Below are 13,353 nucleotides of genomic sequence, written 5' to 3' on the forward strand. Positions count from 1 at the left end.
GGTCTGACCCCTGGGCTGGAATAAAGCGAGGACGATGGGATTTGAGAACTTAGAGGAGTTGCTCTGCCAGTTACCAACAGGAGAGATGAGGCCCCTCGCTGGCCCCTTCCTCCAAGTGAAAACTGGGATAGTAATACCTCCTACTCCAGACTATGAAAATCAAACTCCGCGAGACAGTGGCTGGCATGGAGTGAGCAATGTGGAAGTGTATGCTGTCGGAAAATATGGTGAACCACACGCCCCACAGGAGTAGTGTCCTGACCGTCACCTAATAGCTTTATACTTCAGTGCAAATTATTTACTCTCTTCAAGCCTTGGCTTCCTTCTCTATAAAATAGGGGTAAACTCCTAGTACTTGAAGATATTAAATAAAATTAAGTGGGTAATATATGAAAATCACTAAGCAGTATATGGGACCATCCATGCCACATCCAACAAATGTTTGTTATCATTATTATTTTTTATTTTTAAAATGCCTATAAAACTTAGAAGTGTACAGTATTTAACTGGTCTATAGTCTTCATTTTTAATTTATCAATATGATAATACCAAAAAAGAATGGGATTTAAAAATCTACCTTACCAAAAGAACCATCAGAACCTAAAATCATTCTTGTTTTATAAAATTAATTTTGTTTTTAAATTGTGTGTGTGTGTGTGCTCACGTGTGCGCGTTTGCATAGGTATGTGTATATGAGTACAGACGTGTGTGGAGACTAGAAGGTGACAGGTAATTCCTACCATCATTTTTTACATTTTGGAAATCTATAAGCCATAGACCTGAAAATACAGGCCTAGTCCAATAGTTATCATTTTAAGAGGATTTTTTTTTTTTTTTTTTTTTTTTTTTTTTTTTTGGTTTTTCGAGACAGGGTTTCTCTGTAGCTTTAGAACCTGTCCTGGAACTAGTTCTTGTAGACCAGGCTGGCCTCGAACTCACAGAGATCCGTCTGCCTCTGCCTCCCGAGTGCTGGGATTAAAGGCGTGCGCCACCACCGCCCGGCTTTAAGAGGATTTATACTGATACCATAATCAGAACTCTTCACTAAACAGGATAATAAACAAAATGATATTTATCAATACATAGAATTGCCATAGAAGAGCAACATAAGAGATGAAATGGGAAAGTTGTAACTTGAAAAACAGATATTCTATATGGCAAAGATAAGCACAACAAGAGTTCTAATGCAAACTAATCGCCACTGATTAATAAATACCACAACAGGCTGGAACAACAGAACTGCAGCTCCCATTGTGAACGTAAAGCTTTTGGTCACTTTTAGAATGAAGTGGCTGTTTTTCTTTGAGTGGCTGGGAGATGGGGAGGACAGGAGAAGGGTTTGAGGGAAGGTAGCTGGGAGGGGCTGGGGAAGGACAGGGGTTGGAAAGTGTAAATGAGAGAAAAAAAATGCCAATGAACATGCATTTAATGAAACTATAAACAGCCCTGTTCTCATTCGATTTATGATTAAAAAAATATATCCTGACAAAAAGCAACATGGGGCAGAAAGGGTTCATTTGGCTCACAACTCTAGGTTATGGTCCAGCATTTCAGGGAATCGCAAGTAGCCAATTGCATCACATCCACAGTCAAGAAGAAAAATAACGAACACGCCCAAGCCACCTGCCTATTCACTGTTCCTGCTTCCTTGGCTAGCTGTCTTCATTTGTGTACATGGGCCCGGCTCATGAAACAATACTGTCCACATTAGGTGCGGATCTTCCATCCCACCTCAGTTAGGCAGGCAAGACACAATCCCACAGACATGTCCATACCAGCAGGCCAGCCTGATCTAGGCGATCCCTCATTCTCCAAGCATATTCTTAAAAACTTTAAAAACTGAAAATAAAATTGAATAACTCATTCAGGTTATTCCTTATAAACACTATAAAGCAAACATGACTTGGTACTGCTAAATAAATTTCCAAATGATATAGAAACCCAAGAATCTGGAAATTTTTCATAATAGAGGATTTCAAAAGCTAATTTATTCAGGGCATCTCATAGTGAATTGACTTTTCATTTTTCTTCAGCTCCTAAGGAAACAAATGAGAAATATTCAATAAAAACTCACACACACACATACAGAGCTCTGTCTTAAGAAACCTTCAGAAGCAGCAACTGATTCCATCTGACACAGTTGTAGGGTCATAAATATAAGAAAAAGACAGAATAGAAGATAAAGCTTTCTGTACCTCTAACCATGACACAGCAGCTCAATAATCCATGTAATACGATGTGGATTGGGCAACCCTAAACTATTCCCACCATAAAATTAAAGGCAAAATGTCTCAAAAAGTCCAGTGTTTTTGGATGATATTTTGTTTGTGTTCTCACAAATAAAGCTTGCCTGGAGATCAGAGGGCCAACCTACCTACCAGTTAACCATAGAGGCCAGGCAGTGGTAGCACATACCTTTAATCCCAGCATTTGGGAGGAAGAAACAGGAAGATCAGTAGTTCAAGGCCACCCTGGACTACCCGAGACTGAACCAGTCTAAAAGAGCAACAGAATCTTTGACCCTAGCATGTGGAGGCTCAAGCCTTTGACCCCAGCACTTGGGAGGATCATGCCTTTGATCCCAGGACTAGGGAGGTGGAGACAGGATCTCCCCCATTTGGTCTGAGGATTCATAGAGACAGAAACAACCCCCATTTGGTCTGCGATTTTATAGAGGTCAGAACTCTCTAGTGGCCAACTGCTCTGCTTCTCTGATCTTTCCGCTTTCACCCTAATATCTGAATTCGGGTTTTTATTGATAAGACTAATTAGAATCATGCTTCAGGTTTTCTTTATAGATAACACAAAATTATTGAGTTGGTTTTCTCTACAAATTTCTCTAAACAGATGAAGGCAGTATTAAAGAAAAAACCCAAATAATAAGAAATTTCTAATTCAAAGGATCGAACTGAGAAAGTTTGTATTTTATGCAGATAACATTAGTTACTTGAATACATTTGGAAAAGTTTAAAAACAGAGAAAATGTTTGGCTAAGAGATCCAGAACCCACAATCTTCAGTCCAGTTCCTAAACTACAGATTTGAAGTTCCCTAATTCAAAATTCCAATATCTGAAATGCTTCAAAATGTAATCTTTTTAGCTCAAATATGATACCACAAGTGGAAAATTCTACATGATGGACTATTCCATATACAAAATATTATAAATATTTTATACAATTATTTTTAGGATACATGTATAAGGTCTATACAAAAATTAAACAAACTTGGTATTTTATATCTATGTCCTATCCCAAATGTATCTCATTATATATTTGCAAATACTCCAAAATTAAAAAACAACTAGAATATGCAAAAAACTTGTCCCAAGTGTTTTGGATAAAGGAAGCTCAATGTGTATACTTCCTGAATCTTTTCCCCACCCACTATGTCTAATCATGTTCTCAGCTTAGACATATTTTTTATTGCTTCATCTCATAGGATGAAGCTCAAATTCTAAATTTCAACATAAAATATACTTCACAATTTGATCCCAGTCTACATTTTAGTTTTCTTTTAATCTATTTTCATTATATTTTAATTTACTATACATGTCATTTACGTCATACACTAGTTCTTTTCAGTTGAGAGCCTGTAATACAGATCTCTTTCATTTTAGTATACAGAACTACTTACTTCTATATTTGGAAGAGTTATTGTCACCTGTTCACCTTTGCCCACCTCAAGATTTCCTTCACAAGAAGTATCAATAGAAGCAGGTTTGAAGTCATCTAAAAAATAGATACAAATATCAATTTTTATAAGATAGAACAATGTATTACTGTGACAGACACTGACAGAAGCAACTACGGGAGGATGCTTTGGTTCACTGGTGTTTCAATTATTTTTGTGTATGAATGTTTTACTTGCACGTATGTGCACTCCCTTGTGCAGGAACCTGAGGAGGCTATTGGATCCCTTGGAACTGGAGTTACAGACAATTGTGGATTACCAGGTGGGTGCTGGGAACCAGACCAAGGTCCTCCAGAATAGCAGCCAGTGCTCTTAACTGCTGAGCCCCTTGGGTCACTGTTGTAGAACAGAGTACAATCTATCATGGCAGGGAAAGAATGTAGAGTCTGTGCTGATCAAAGAACCTTAACTATAAACATAATTAAATCCTATTTTAAATTCTGATATTTACTTACACTAAAGTCTTAGTACTTTTGGTGCGTGGACCAACTCGAATAGAGAATAACTGGTCTGTAGTTACAGCTTATCAGCCTATTTTGTGACAATAATAAATGGTGTCACTGAAAACAGGACATTTGCTGATCATTAACCCTGAAATAGATATAAATTATAAAACCAGTGCTAGCTCAAATCCAAAACTAATCTTAATGTGTTATTCAAACTCTTCTATGTAGTGCATCTTTGTTTCTAAGTGTTATCGTCATTACACTTAAGCAAATTACATGCATTAGTACTCCATATGCACTTATGAATATAATTCATAAAAACTCATGGTGGCTATGAATTATTCTTTACCATATTCTAAATGCTGTGCTAGATTTTTAAATGCCACCACAACCTCTCTAGAAAAAGTCTAGAATGTAGCTATTACTATTTTTACATATGGACATTGTGGCTGAAAACTTAGGGAATGTCCTCAAAGTCACATTATATATGCATTTAGTGAAGGTCAGTGTTCACAGCCAGGCTTCTCTGAAACCTTAATATAAAAGACAAGCAAAACTTAAGCTGTAGATAAGACAAAATAATACTTTCTTTCAAATAACTCTGGCTTGAGTGCCTGTTATAAATTAGGTCCATTCACCCTGCATAAATGCAAAATTCTCTATTGTATAGTCTCCTTTTCTCATTGAATTATTAAGATTGGGAGCCACTGGAAAAGAACCTCTTCTTACGAACAATAGCATGTTTTATTTAAATAAACCTAAATAGAGTCTGTATGATTCTATACTTAATTCAGTAAGAAGAGAGAGAAAAACAAAGACCAAAACCCTTTTTAATGACTTCTGCAAGACTAAGTGTGGAATCTAAGTTTGTTTACTCTGTGGTTATTATTATTATATTTTGTATATTCTTGTTTATTGTCATTCTTGTGGCTAGATTATCTGGCTCTGGAAAATATGATTTCAACATCTTCAGAACTTGTATAAAGGTAGGGATGTAGCTCAGTGGTGGAGCACTTTCCGAGTATGTGCAAGGCCCTGAGTTTGGTTTCTAACACTGCAATTAATCAATCAATTAATCAAAGAAGCTATAAATGAAAGTCTTTGAAGCACCTGAAAGGCACTTTTCAGAAACCGTATTTCATTTGATTTTGCTAAGTTATAAAAATATATACACTGAGAGGCTGGAGAGATGGCTCGGCAGTCAAGGGCACTTGTTGCTCTTGCAGAAACCTTGGATCATTGAGCACCAACATCAGGTGACTGACAGGCACTGGAAACTCCAGTTACACGGGATTTGAGACTCTCTTGTGGCCTCTGAGGGCACCTGCATACATATGATGCACATACATACACTCAGGCCCACACGTGTACATGTAATATTGAAAAAAATCTCTATATAACTTCTTTTTTGTAATCTGAAACCATGTCGTTTGAAAAATAAAATACTACTGCATACCTGAAGGAAGAGGAAAGGACATGCATTGAAAGAGCAGATAAGAATAGTATCTTACTTTTAGAAAACGAAACTGAAGAGAGAGAAAGAAACTACAGGACCTGCACAGCACTGGCTGTTGTTACATGTGGGGAGTTCTAAATTGTCACCCATGGCAAAATAAACAACAGACACCAGCGGAGTTCTGCTGGTAAGTTTCTCCAGTTTATCCCACCAAAACATGTTATATTTCTATAATAAAACCTTTTTTTACAAAATGTACATATATCATTTGAAGGTTAAAACCATTGATTCTGCCTACATTTACTCTCAGTTATTACAACTAGATTGTTTATAACTTAAACTTTGATGACTGAGTTTTTAGTTGGGTGTTTTCAGAATATCAACTTTATAAGAAAAAGGACAGAATGATTGAGGAAGGTAAAACAATGAGACAGTAAGAACAGCTGGGATGGAGAAATGATCTGAAAAAAAATCTACTTTGCAATTTGTCATACACACACCCACATAGACACACACACATACACAAAAGAGGTCACGATTCATTGATGTTTCCTTTTGGCACTAGACTTCTGAGGCCTAGTATGCAAAAAAGAAGTTTTACATACAAAATTAGGCTACATTTTTGGCACTGGCATCTCTATCATTTAATTACTAAGACAAAAAGGCTTATTATAGCCAATTTTCCAATAATATTAAAGATAACTTATTAAGGCCTCACCTTTCAATTTTTGATAATCAGCTAATCAGTAATTATTAGCTGGCCATGAAATTTGAGATCCAAAAGAGACAGAAACTATGGAGATAGCGGACAGTCTCACCCCACAAACAAACTAAATGAGACCGCTCATCAGCCAGAGGACAAGTGAAACCGGCGAAGGAGTGTCCCTGCGGCGTCTACACATCGCTTTTGCCCTGCATTCGGTCCTTTGTTCCATCTGTCACCCTTCCACCCCGCACCATCCACTTGTCACTCTAGTCTCCACAGGTACGCCTCCAGATCTTCTCCACAAAATTTCCTCTCTCCAGCCTGTCAGTCTCTCGTCAATCCTCCCAGGTTTCTCCCACACCTGCGGGACGCCAGGCGCCCGCGCCGCCGAGCCTGGGAACCGGGTAGTGTGGATCACCGGTGCCATCGGGTCTCCCGGGGAGCCAAGGGCCGCGGGGACAGAATTACAGAATTCCGAGGCGTCTGTCTCCACGTCATCACATCCCCCCCCATGCATCCCAGGAGATTCCTCCCGGGTACCCCCCGGGCAGCCCACACTCACAGCGCACGGTGTGGAAGGCACAGCGCGGCTGCTTCTCGAAACTTTCGCCCAATTTGAGAACCCGCTCGCGACGGTCCAGGTACGCGAGCCCAGCCGGCCCATTCATTCTCGTCCTGTGCTTCGCGCTCGGCCCCGGCCACCGGCTGTCACAGCCTTCCCGAGCAGCTGCGCCGGCCGCGGCCCCGGGCCGGAGCTCCGGCCCCTGCGGGCTCGCTCTCCGCCCCCTGGAGCGCCCCGAGTCCCGATTGGCTGTCTGGAGACAGCCGCCCCGCCCCTCGCCTGCGGTCCCGCCCCGCCCCTCGCCCCCTCGCCCGCCCTCAGCCCCCTTTCCCGCGTCGCGACGCACACCGCTCTGCGAACGCCGCCTCGCTGAGGTGCGTGGTGCGCAGTGCGGGTCGGGCCTTGAGGCAGACAGAGGCGAAACCTAGATGAGGTAACAGACCTGAGATGGCGGCTGGGATGGCTGAGGGCTCCGGGGGGCGGGGACGCTAGGACGCCAGGCTTTCGGACCCAGTGAAGGGGCTGGCGGGGCCTGGGGGCGGGAGCGTGGGCCTCCTCCGCGTCGGCCCGCAGGCTTGGAAACGGACGCCTGAGGAGGGGCCGCCGCTGGGCCTGGGCCTGGGCCTGTGGCTTCCCGAGGCCTAGTAGCTCCGGGGCGCGTTTTGGAACCCCAGCCGCGCCCCCTCGGTGCTCTGACAGACTGGAAGCCACTTGAAGTGATGCTTTTCCTTTGATGGCCGCATTTTGTTTGTTTGTTTGTTTTTTAACCTTTAAATACCACAGGCCTTTTCCCGCCAGCGTTAGGGACTGAGGAGGGGGGCGTTTCCGGTGGGGACCCTGAAGCTTAGGGTTAGGGGGTAACTGACTGCATTAGGTTTCTGGCGTTTGTTTCCGCCCTAGTGATTCCTGGAGGCTGTGAAGGGCACGGCCTGGCACTCTTGATTCCTCAAGGATCGGCCTAGCAGCGGGGTAAGAGTATGAATTGATCAGTAATTGCCTTCCCCCCCTTCCTCTTGACACTTCGCAACAGCATTGTAAAGCTGGAGAAAGCATTCATTGTGTTCGAGGAGAATTCAGGAAAAGGATCCAGTGAGTTGCGCCAGCAGACGATTTTTTCCAGGCTATTTGTATGGTTAGATTATCCTTCCATTTCTACCTTAAGCAGATTTGTCAAGTTTTTTTTACCCCTCCCCCCCCCGCCCCCCCGTGGGTGGTTGATTGTGTTTGCCTTCTACCCTTTAAAGGTACGTGGAGACTGTTTTATATGCTAATCGGACACCAGAATCTCTGGATTTGTACTCCAGCATCATCCCAACAGTGTGACTTTGTGCAAGCAAATTAGACATATGTTTTGTCATGAGGATTGGGGAAGTAATGATAATAGCTATGTAAAAAATAATGCCCATCCTTGACAATTGTTGAGATGGTTAAATGGGTTTAATGCGTGCAAACAAGTAGAACAATTCATAGTAACATACCTCTCCGGATTATTTAGGGTTCAGCGATACTTTTATATTTTAAGGCTTATCATTGATAGCTACCTTCTAGATTTTGAATTGTAAGGCCTAGGAATGGCAACTTTGTTCACAGATGAAAATACTTGTTTAAGAAGCCCAGGTCATTGACTTTGTGGCCATTGAATAGCAAAGGGGATTTGTTCTATAGGGCCAAATGAATGCATACGTACTTACTTGCACGTGGATTTTTATTACAGGATTGTGTATAATAATTTGCAACCTAAATGGCATCCAGGGAAGAGGATGTATAAATCTACTTTGATGCACTCTCACAAGGAACAGTTAGAATAATTTTGACACTGGAAAGAGTATAGTTACCATGCATTCTATAGGAAAGTTTTGTGTTTTCTGCCTGCTAGGAGTATTATTGGACTTTCTTTAAAAATAGCTTCAGTGAGCTTGACTTGCCTATTAATGGGTTATATTTTGCCCAAGAAGAGAGATGATTTTTGAATGACTTAAATACAAGTTATTCAACCCTTAAATACAAAAATGGGACCATAGTGGCAGTCATAGTAGAATAATAGCTAAGAAATGAGTTAGAAGATTATTTGAAAATATGTTTTATATTTACAGTTTTGCCTGGGAGGAAAAAAAATGAACATTGTAATTAAAATCACTGGTTTTGTAGCTTCTCAACTTTTTTTTGATAAGATCAAGTGTAAAATCACAAGATTTGTAGTTAGACTGATATCTGACTGATGCTACTATATATTGATGGAGCTGTGACAAGTTTTTCAAGATGGCTTTCACTGTAGTTGCCCTGGAACTCACTACGTAGACTAGGCTGGTCTTGAACTCATAGAGATCCACCAGCTTCTGCCTCTCAAATACTGGAATTAAAGGCATGTGCCACTGTGCCTAGCTAAGTTTTATATTTTTTAACTGAACATTGGAGATGATTAAAGGCACTACCTCATAGTCCTGTTGTGAGGATAAAATGATGCATTAAAACCCACTCAGCACAGTTCTTAACTCATAATACTATATGTTATCCTTTATTAATTAAAATATGTTTTATTTTAAAATATAAAAATGATGCTGTTGAGCTTCAGATACTTTAGAACTTAGAAAAGCTATGATAAGAAAACTGAGGTGTGGGTTTTTTGCATTTTAGAGTTAATTCACTATAAATAATTTTTAATTTTCTTATAATTATGTAACATTTCTGAGACCTAGTATTTTAGTACTTCACAGATCATCTCCAGGTTTAGTGATTAGGTAGAAGGGCACACAGGACTCAACTCATATATTGTCTTATTTGTTAGCTCTAATTTATAGTGAAGATATACAAAGCAAAGTCATCGAAATGGAAGACCGGTAAAGGGTACATCTAGAGGAAACCAGGCCTAGTCTTCCAAAATCCTCTCCCAGTAAAATTACATAGAATTACACACAGTTTCTTGAGCAAAGCAGCTGTGACACCACCTGTGAAGTATTTTCTACTAGGGAAGCTTATTAGATACTCAGTGACCAGAATTGTTGCTGTTGTTTTTGTTGAAATATTAGTCCTTAATGTCAATGATAAGAGGTGGTGGAACCTTGAAGAGATGAGGCCTAGTGGGAAATAATTACATCATTGGAATCACCACCACCTTTAAAAGAATTGAAACAGTTTTTGTAAGACTTTTGCTACTTTTTAAGACTTACAAAAGGTGAGCCTAGCCCCTTCTCAGTCTCTCTTGGGTATCTTGTGCCATATATCCCCTTCTCAGTCTCTCTTGGGTATCTTGTGCCATATATCTCCCACTGTGCTATGATGTCATCTGTCATATGGCAAAGCCAAGATAGCTCTCATCAGAGCTAATGCAGGACCATAGCCCAAGGTCCTTGAACTTCCAGAATTGTGAACTAAATAAACTTCTTTATAAAATATTCCATTTCAGGTATTGAAAATCAGATAAAGCATTTATCAGAATTCTTGGGTTCTAAAAGAAAAGCAGATGTTTACCATAAACCATCATTTTTATAACAGTTTAGACACAGTGATCTAGGCTTATAAGAGAACAATAAAAATCCTTCTGAAATCCACATTCTAGATACTAGCCAAGGACCAGCCTTGTAAACTGACCTTTAAAGAAAAGCCATATGAAGCCTGATATATCAACTTTTTCTACAATCTATTTCTCCTGTATGAATTCTATCCTACAATTGTGTAGAGGGAATGAATGCAATTCTTATTCTTAGTACACATGATCTTTGGTTTCTTTGTTTACTTTTTTTATTATGTTAAAACACAGGTAGTAGGAAAAAATGAAGCCAACAGGCACAGACCCAAGGATCTTGTCTTTAGCTGCTGAAGTAGCAAAAAGTCCTGAACAAAATGTTCCTGTTATATTGTTGAAGTTAAAAGGTAAGAAAATATTTTTATAGTTAGGAAAGACATTAAGGAAATACTGGTTCTATTATGATACAATGCTAGTGTTCTAATTTGTTTAGTGAAATATTGACACTGAGGAATACCATTTTCCTTTTTGACGTATTTTTAATGATTACAACATAAAAATGCAAGTATCTCTTAGATGTGTTGAGCAGAAATAGATATATCTTTTCTCTTTCCTTAGAAATAATAAACAACACTCCTTTGGGAAGCTCAGAGTTGAAGAAAGTGAAACAAGATATATATTGTTATGACCTCATTCAGTATTGTCTATTGGTCCTCAGTCAAGATTGTTCTCGAATCCAGGGTGGTTGGACTACAATTTCCCAGCTTACACAGATACTAAGGTAAAATGAAGCTAGAAGGTTAATTTGTTCTCATTTTAAATATTTCTTTTTTATTTGTCATTCTAATAAAAATTAGACTCTCCTATGATATGTTTTGGTTGTACTTTCCTTTCACACTGTATGCTATTGTTTGTAACTCTTTTGCAACTGATTGTCTTTAGATTTCTTTCCAAAGTGATCATTTCTTTTGTTTACCACTTGAGTCCCAACTAGCTAATATATTCCTGTTGACTCAGAAATATTTTTAAGAAATGGGTAAATTAAAGCTCTGTACATAAAAAAATAACGGTGGAAATTGTGCAGCAGTGATACTTGAATTAGGTGTCAAAATGAAAGTATATGGCAAAGAACTATAGAAAAACAAATACAGAAAACTTCATTTCACTTTGTAGTGATTTAGCTATCTAAATTGTATATGCATTAGGTAGCCCAAATATTGTCCATGAAATTTAGAAGCAGCATTTACTTTTCTACTACCATGCTAAAATAATGCTTTTTTAATAAGGTGATAAAGGATAAAGTGTTCTCAGTGCCTTAGTTAATCTTTCTTCCATTCTCATTTGATTTTAAGAAATTTATTATTTTTTTATTATGTATTTATGTTGATGTCTATGTATGGGTATGTGCACATGAGTATAGGTGCCCAAAGAGGCCAGAAGAACACATTGGATACCCTAGAGCTGAAGTGACAGATGGTTGTAATTTGTCAGATGTGGGTTCTGGGATTTAAACTCTGGTACTTGCAAGAGCTGGAGAGATGACTCAGCAGTTAAGAGCACTGCTTGCTCTTCTTGCTCTTCCCAAGGTCCTGAGTTCCTGAGTTAAATTCCCAGCAACCACATGGTGGCTAACAACCATCTGTAATGAGGTCTGGTGCCCTCCTGAAGAAGACACCTGATGAGTCTCATCAACTCAGACCATAAAACCCAATATGGACAAGATCAACAGAACAACCACATAAGGGCTGCTGCCCATGCATGCTTCAACATTGCCAGGGCACAAATTTCATTCAAATTTCACTTGTAAGAGCAGCAAGGTCTCTGAACTACTGAGCCATCTCTCCAGTCCCATTCCATTTGATTTTAAATAAACTGTCCCTACAGGAGAGATTTTTTTCATATTTATACTATCTTGTTTTAGATCCTAACTTTCTAAACTGTTTACTTCTACTTTGTTATAACATAAAGGCCCAATTCAAAGTACACAGTTACAAAAATTTGATAAATCTATGTAATACTCTTTTATACTTTAATTTTCAAGATTAATTATTTCATTATTGGTTGAATATAAGTAAATAAGTGCCTCTATATTTTTTGATTGGATATGCTAGGTAACGACAACATTGGTTGAATATTATTTCTTTTGTTAATGCCATCTATCATACAGCTGTCCTGAGTAGTTAAGTATAATAACTGAATAGAAAGTAAAAACTTGATAGCAAGCATTAGCCAGTTAGGTTTTTAGCACGCTTGACTTGTAATTGCCATTCTTATCAGTGTGTGCACATTTCATTGAAAAGACTTAGACAATAGTACTTATCATACTACTAGCTACCTTTGCGTTGAAGGCTCTTTTTGATATGAGACTACAAGTACTTTTAATACTGATATTAATGTATTCAACTCATATCCAAGGAGCAACTGTAATGTGTAGTTTCATGAAGATACAGTTCTATGAAAGGATTATTCTTCTTTCCGTGTATCATAAAATGTTCCTGTTACAGTTAGGGTATACTTTCACTGTTTTCCCTTTTGATACAAGGAATATATATACAAGCAGATAATTTGGGGATCTTAAGAAAACAATCTGTTAGGAAGAAGAATTGGGTATGAAACTAGAGTGTTTTGTTTTCTTATCTTTGTTCGTTGAAGTTAATCTCACCCTAGATAAATTTTTGCTATTAGATTTCTAAAATACATCAATAAACATAAATTAGTATAAATTAAACAATCAAGGTATTTGTTGCCTTTTAGGCTGCTTGTAGCCAACTCCCTATAAACTAATCTCATTTCTCTTTATTATAAACACATATTTTTCATGTGCCTTTTTCCTTTTTCTCTGTTTTTTTTGTTTGTTCATTTTTTTTATTTCAGAGACAGAGTTTCTGTAAACTTGGCTGACCTGGAACTGACTATGTAAGTCAGGCTGTCTTTGAACTCATCTATGAGATCTGCCTGTATCTGCTTCCCAGGGTGCTGGGATTAAAGGAATTAACCATCATCCAGACATGGCTTTCATTTCTTAAAG

General features: G+C 38.8%; 2 protein-coding genes across 3 annotated transcripts in view; one reads left to right on the forward strand and one right to left on the reverse strand.

Moving 5' to 3' along the window:
• Eaf2 (ELL associated factor 2) overlaps positions 1–7,064 on the reverse strand; it is a 46,782-nt gene extending 39,718 nt beyond the window's left edge. The window contains exons 1-2 of the mRNA XM_038345681.2: positions 6,863–7,064; positions 3,636–3,730 (exon numbers count right to left, since the gene is read on the reverse strand). Of these exons, the coding sequence (XP_038201609.1) occupies positions 3,636–3,730; positions 6,863–6,968 (201 nt within the window). The 5' untranslated portion in view covers positions 6,969–7,064. The remainder of the gene's footprint in view (positions 1–3,635; positions 3,731–6,862) is intronic.
• Positions 7,065–7,163: 99 nt separating this feature from the next.
• The window catches only part of Iqcb1 (IQ motif containing B1), a 74,280-nt gene continuing 68,090 nt past the window's right edge, over positions 7,164–13,353 (forward strand). Inside the window, exons 1-4 of one of the 2 annotated variants that reach the window (XM_038346375.1) lie at positions 7,164–7,295; positions 7,763–7,831; positions 10,620–10,732; positions 10,944–11,106. In XM_038346375.1, the coding sequence (XP_038202303.1) occupies positions 10,633–10,732; positions 10,944–11,106 (263 nt within the window). In that variant the 5' untranslated portion in view covers positions 7,164–7,295; positions 7,763–7,831; positions 10,620–10,632. The remainder of the gene's footprint in view (positions 7,296–7,762; positions 7,832–10,619; positions 10,733–10,943; positions 11,107–13,353) is intronic. The other variant, XM_038346376.1, reaches the window with a different exon arrangement.

Source organism: Arvicola amphibius, chromosome 10 (genome assembly GCF_903992535.2).
Source record: "Arvicola amphibius chromosome 10, mArvAmp1.2, whole genome shotgun sequence".
Lineage (NCBI taxonomy): Eukaryota > Metazoa > Chordata > Mammalia > Rodentia > Cricetidae > Arvicola > Arvicola amphibius.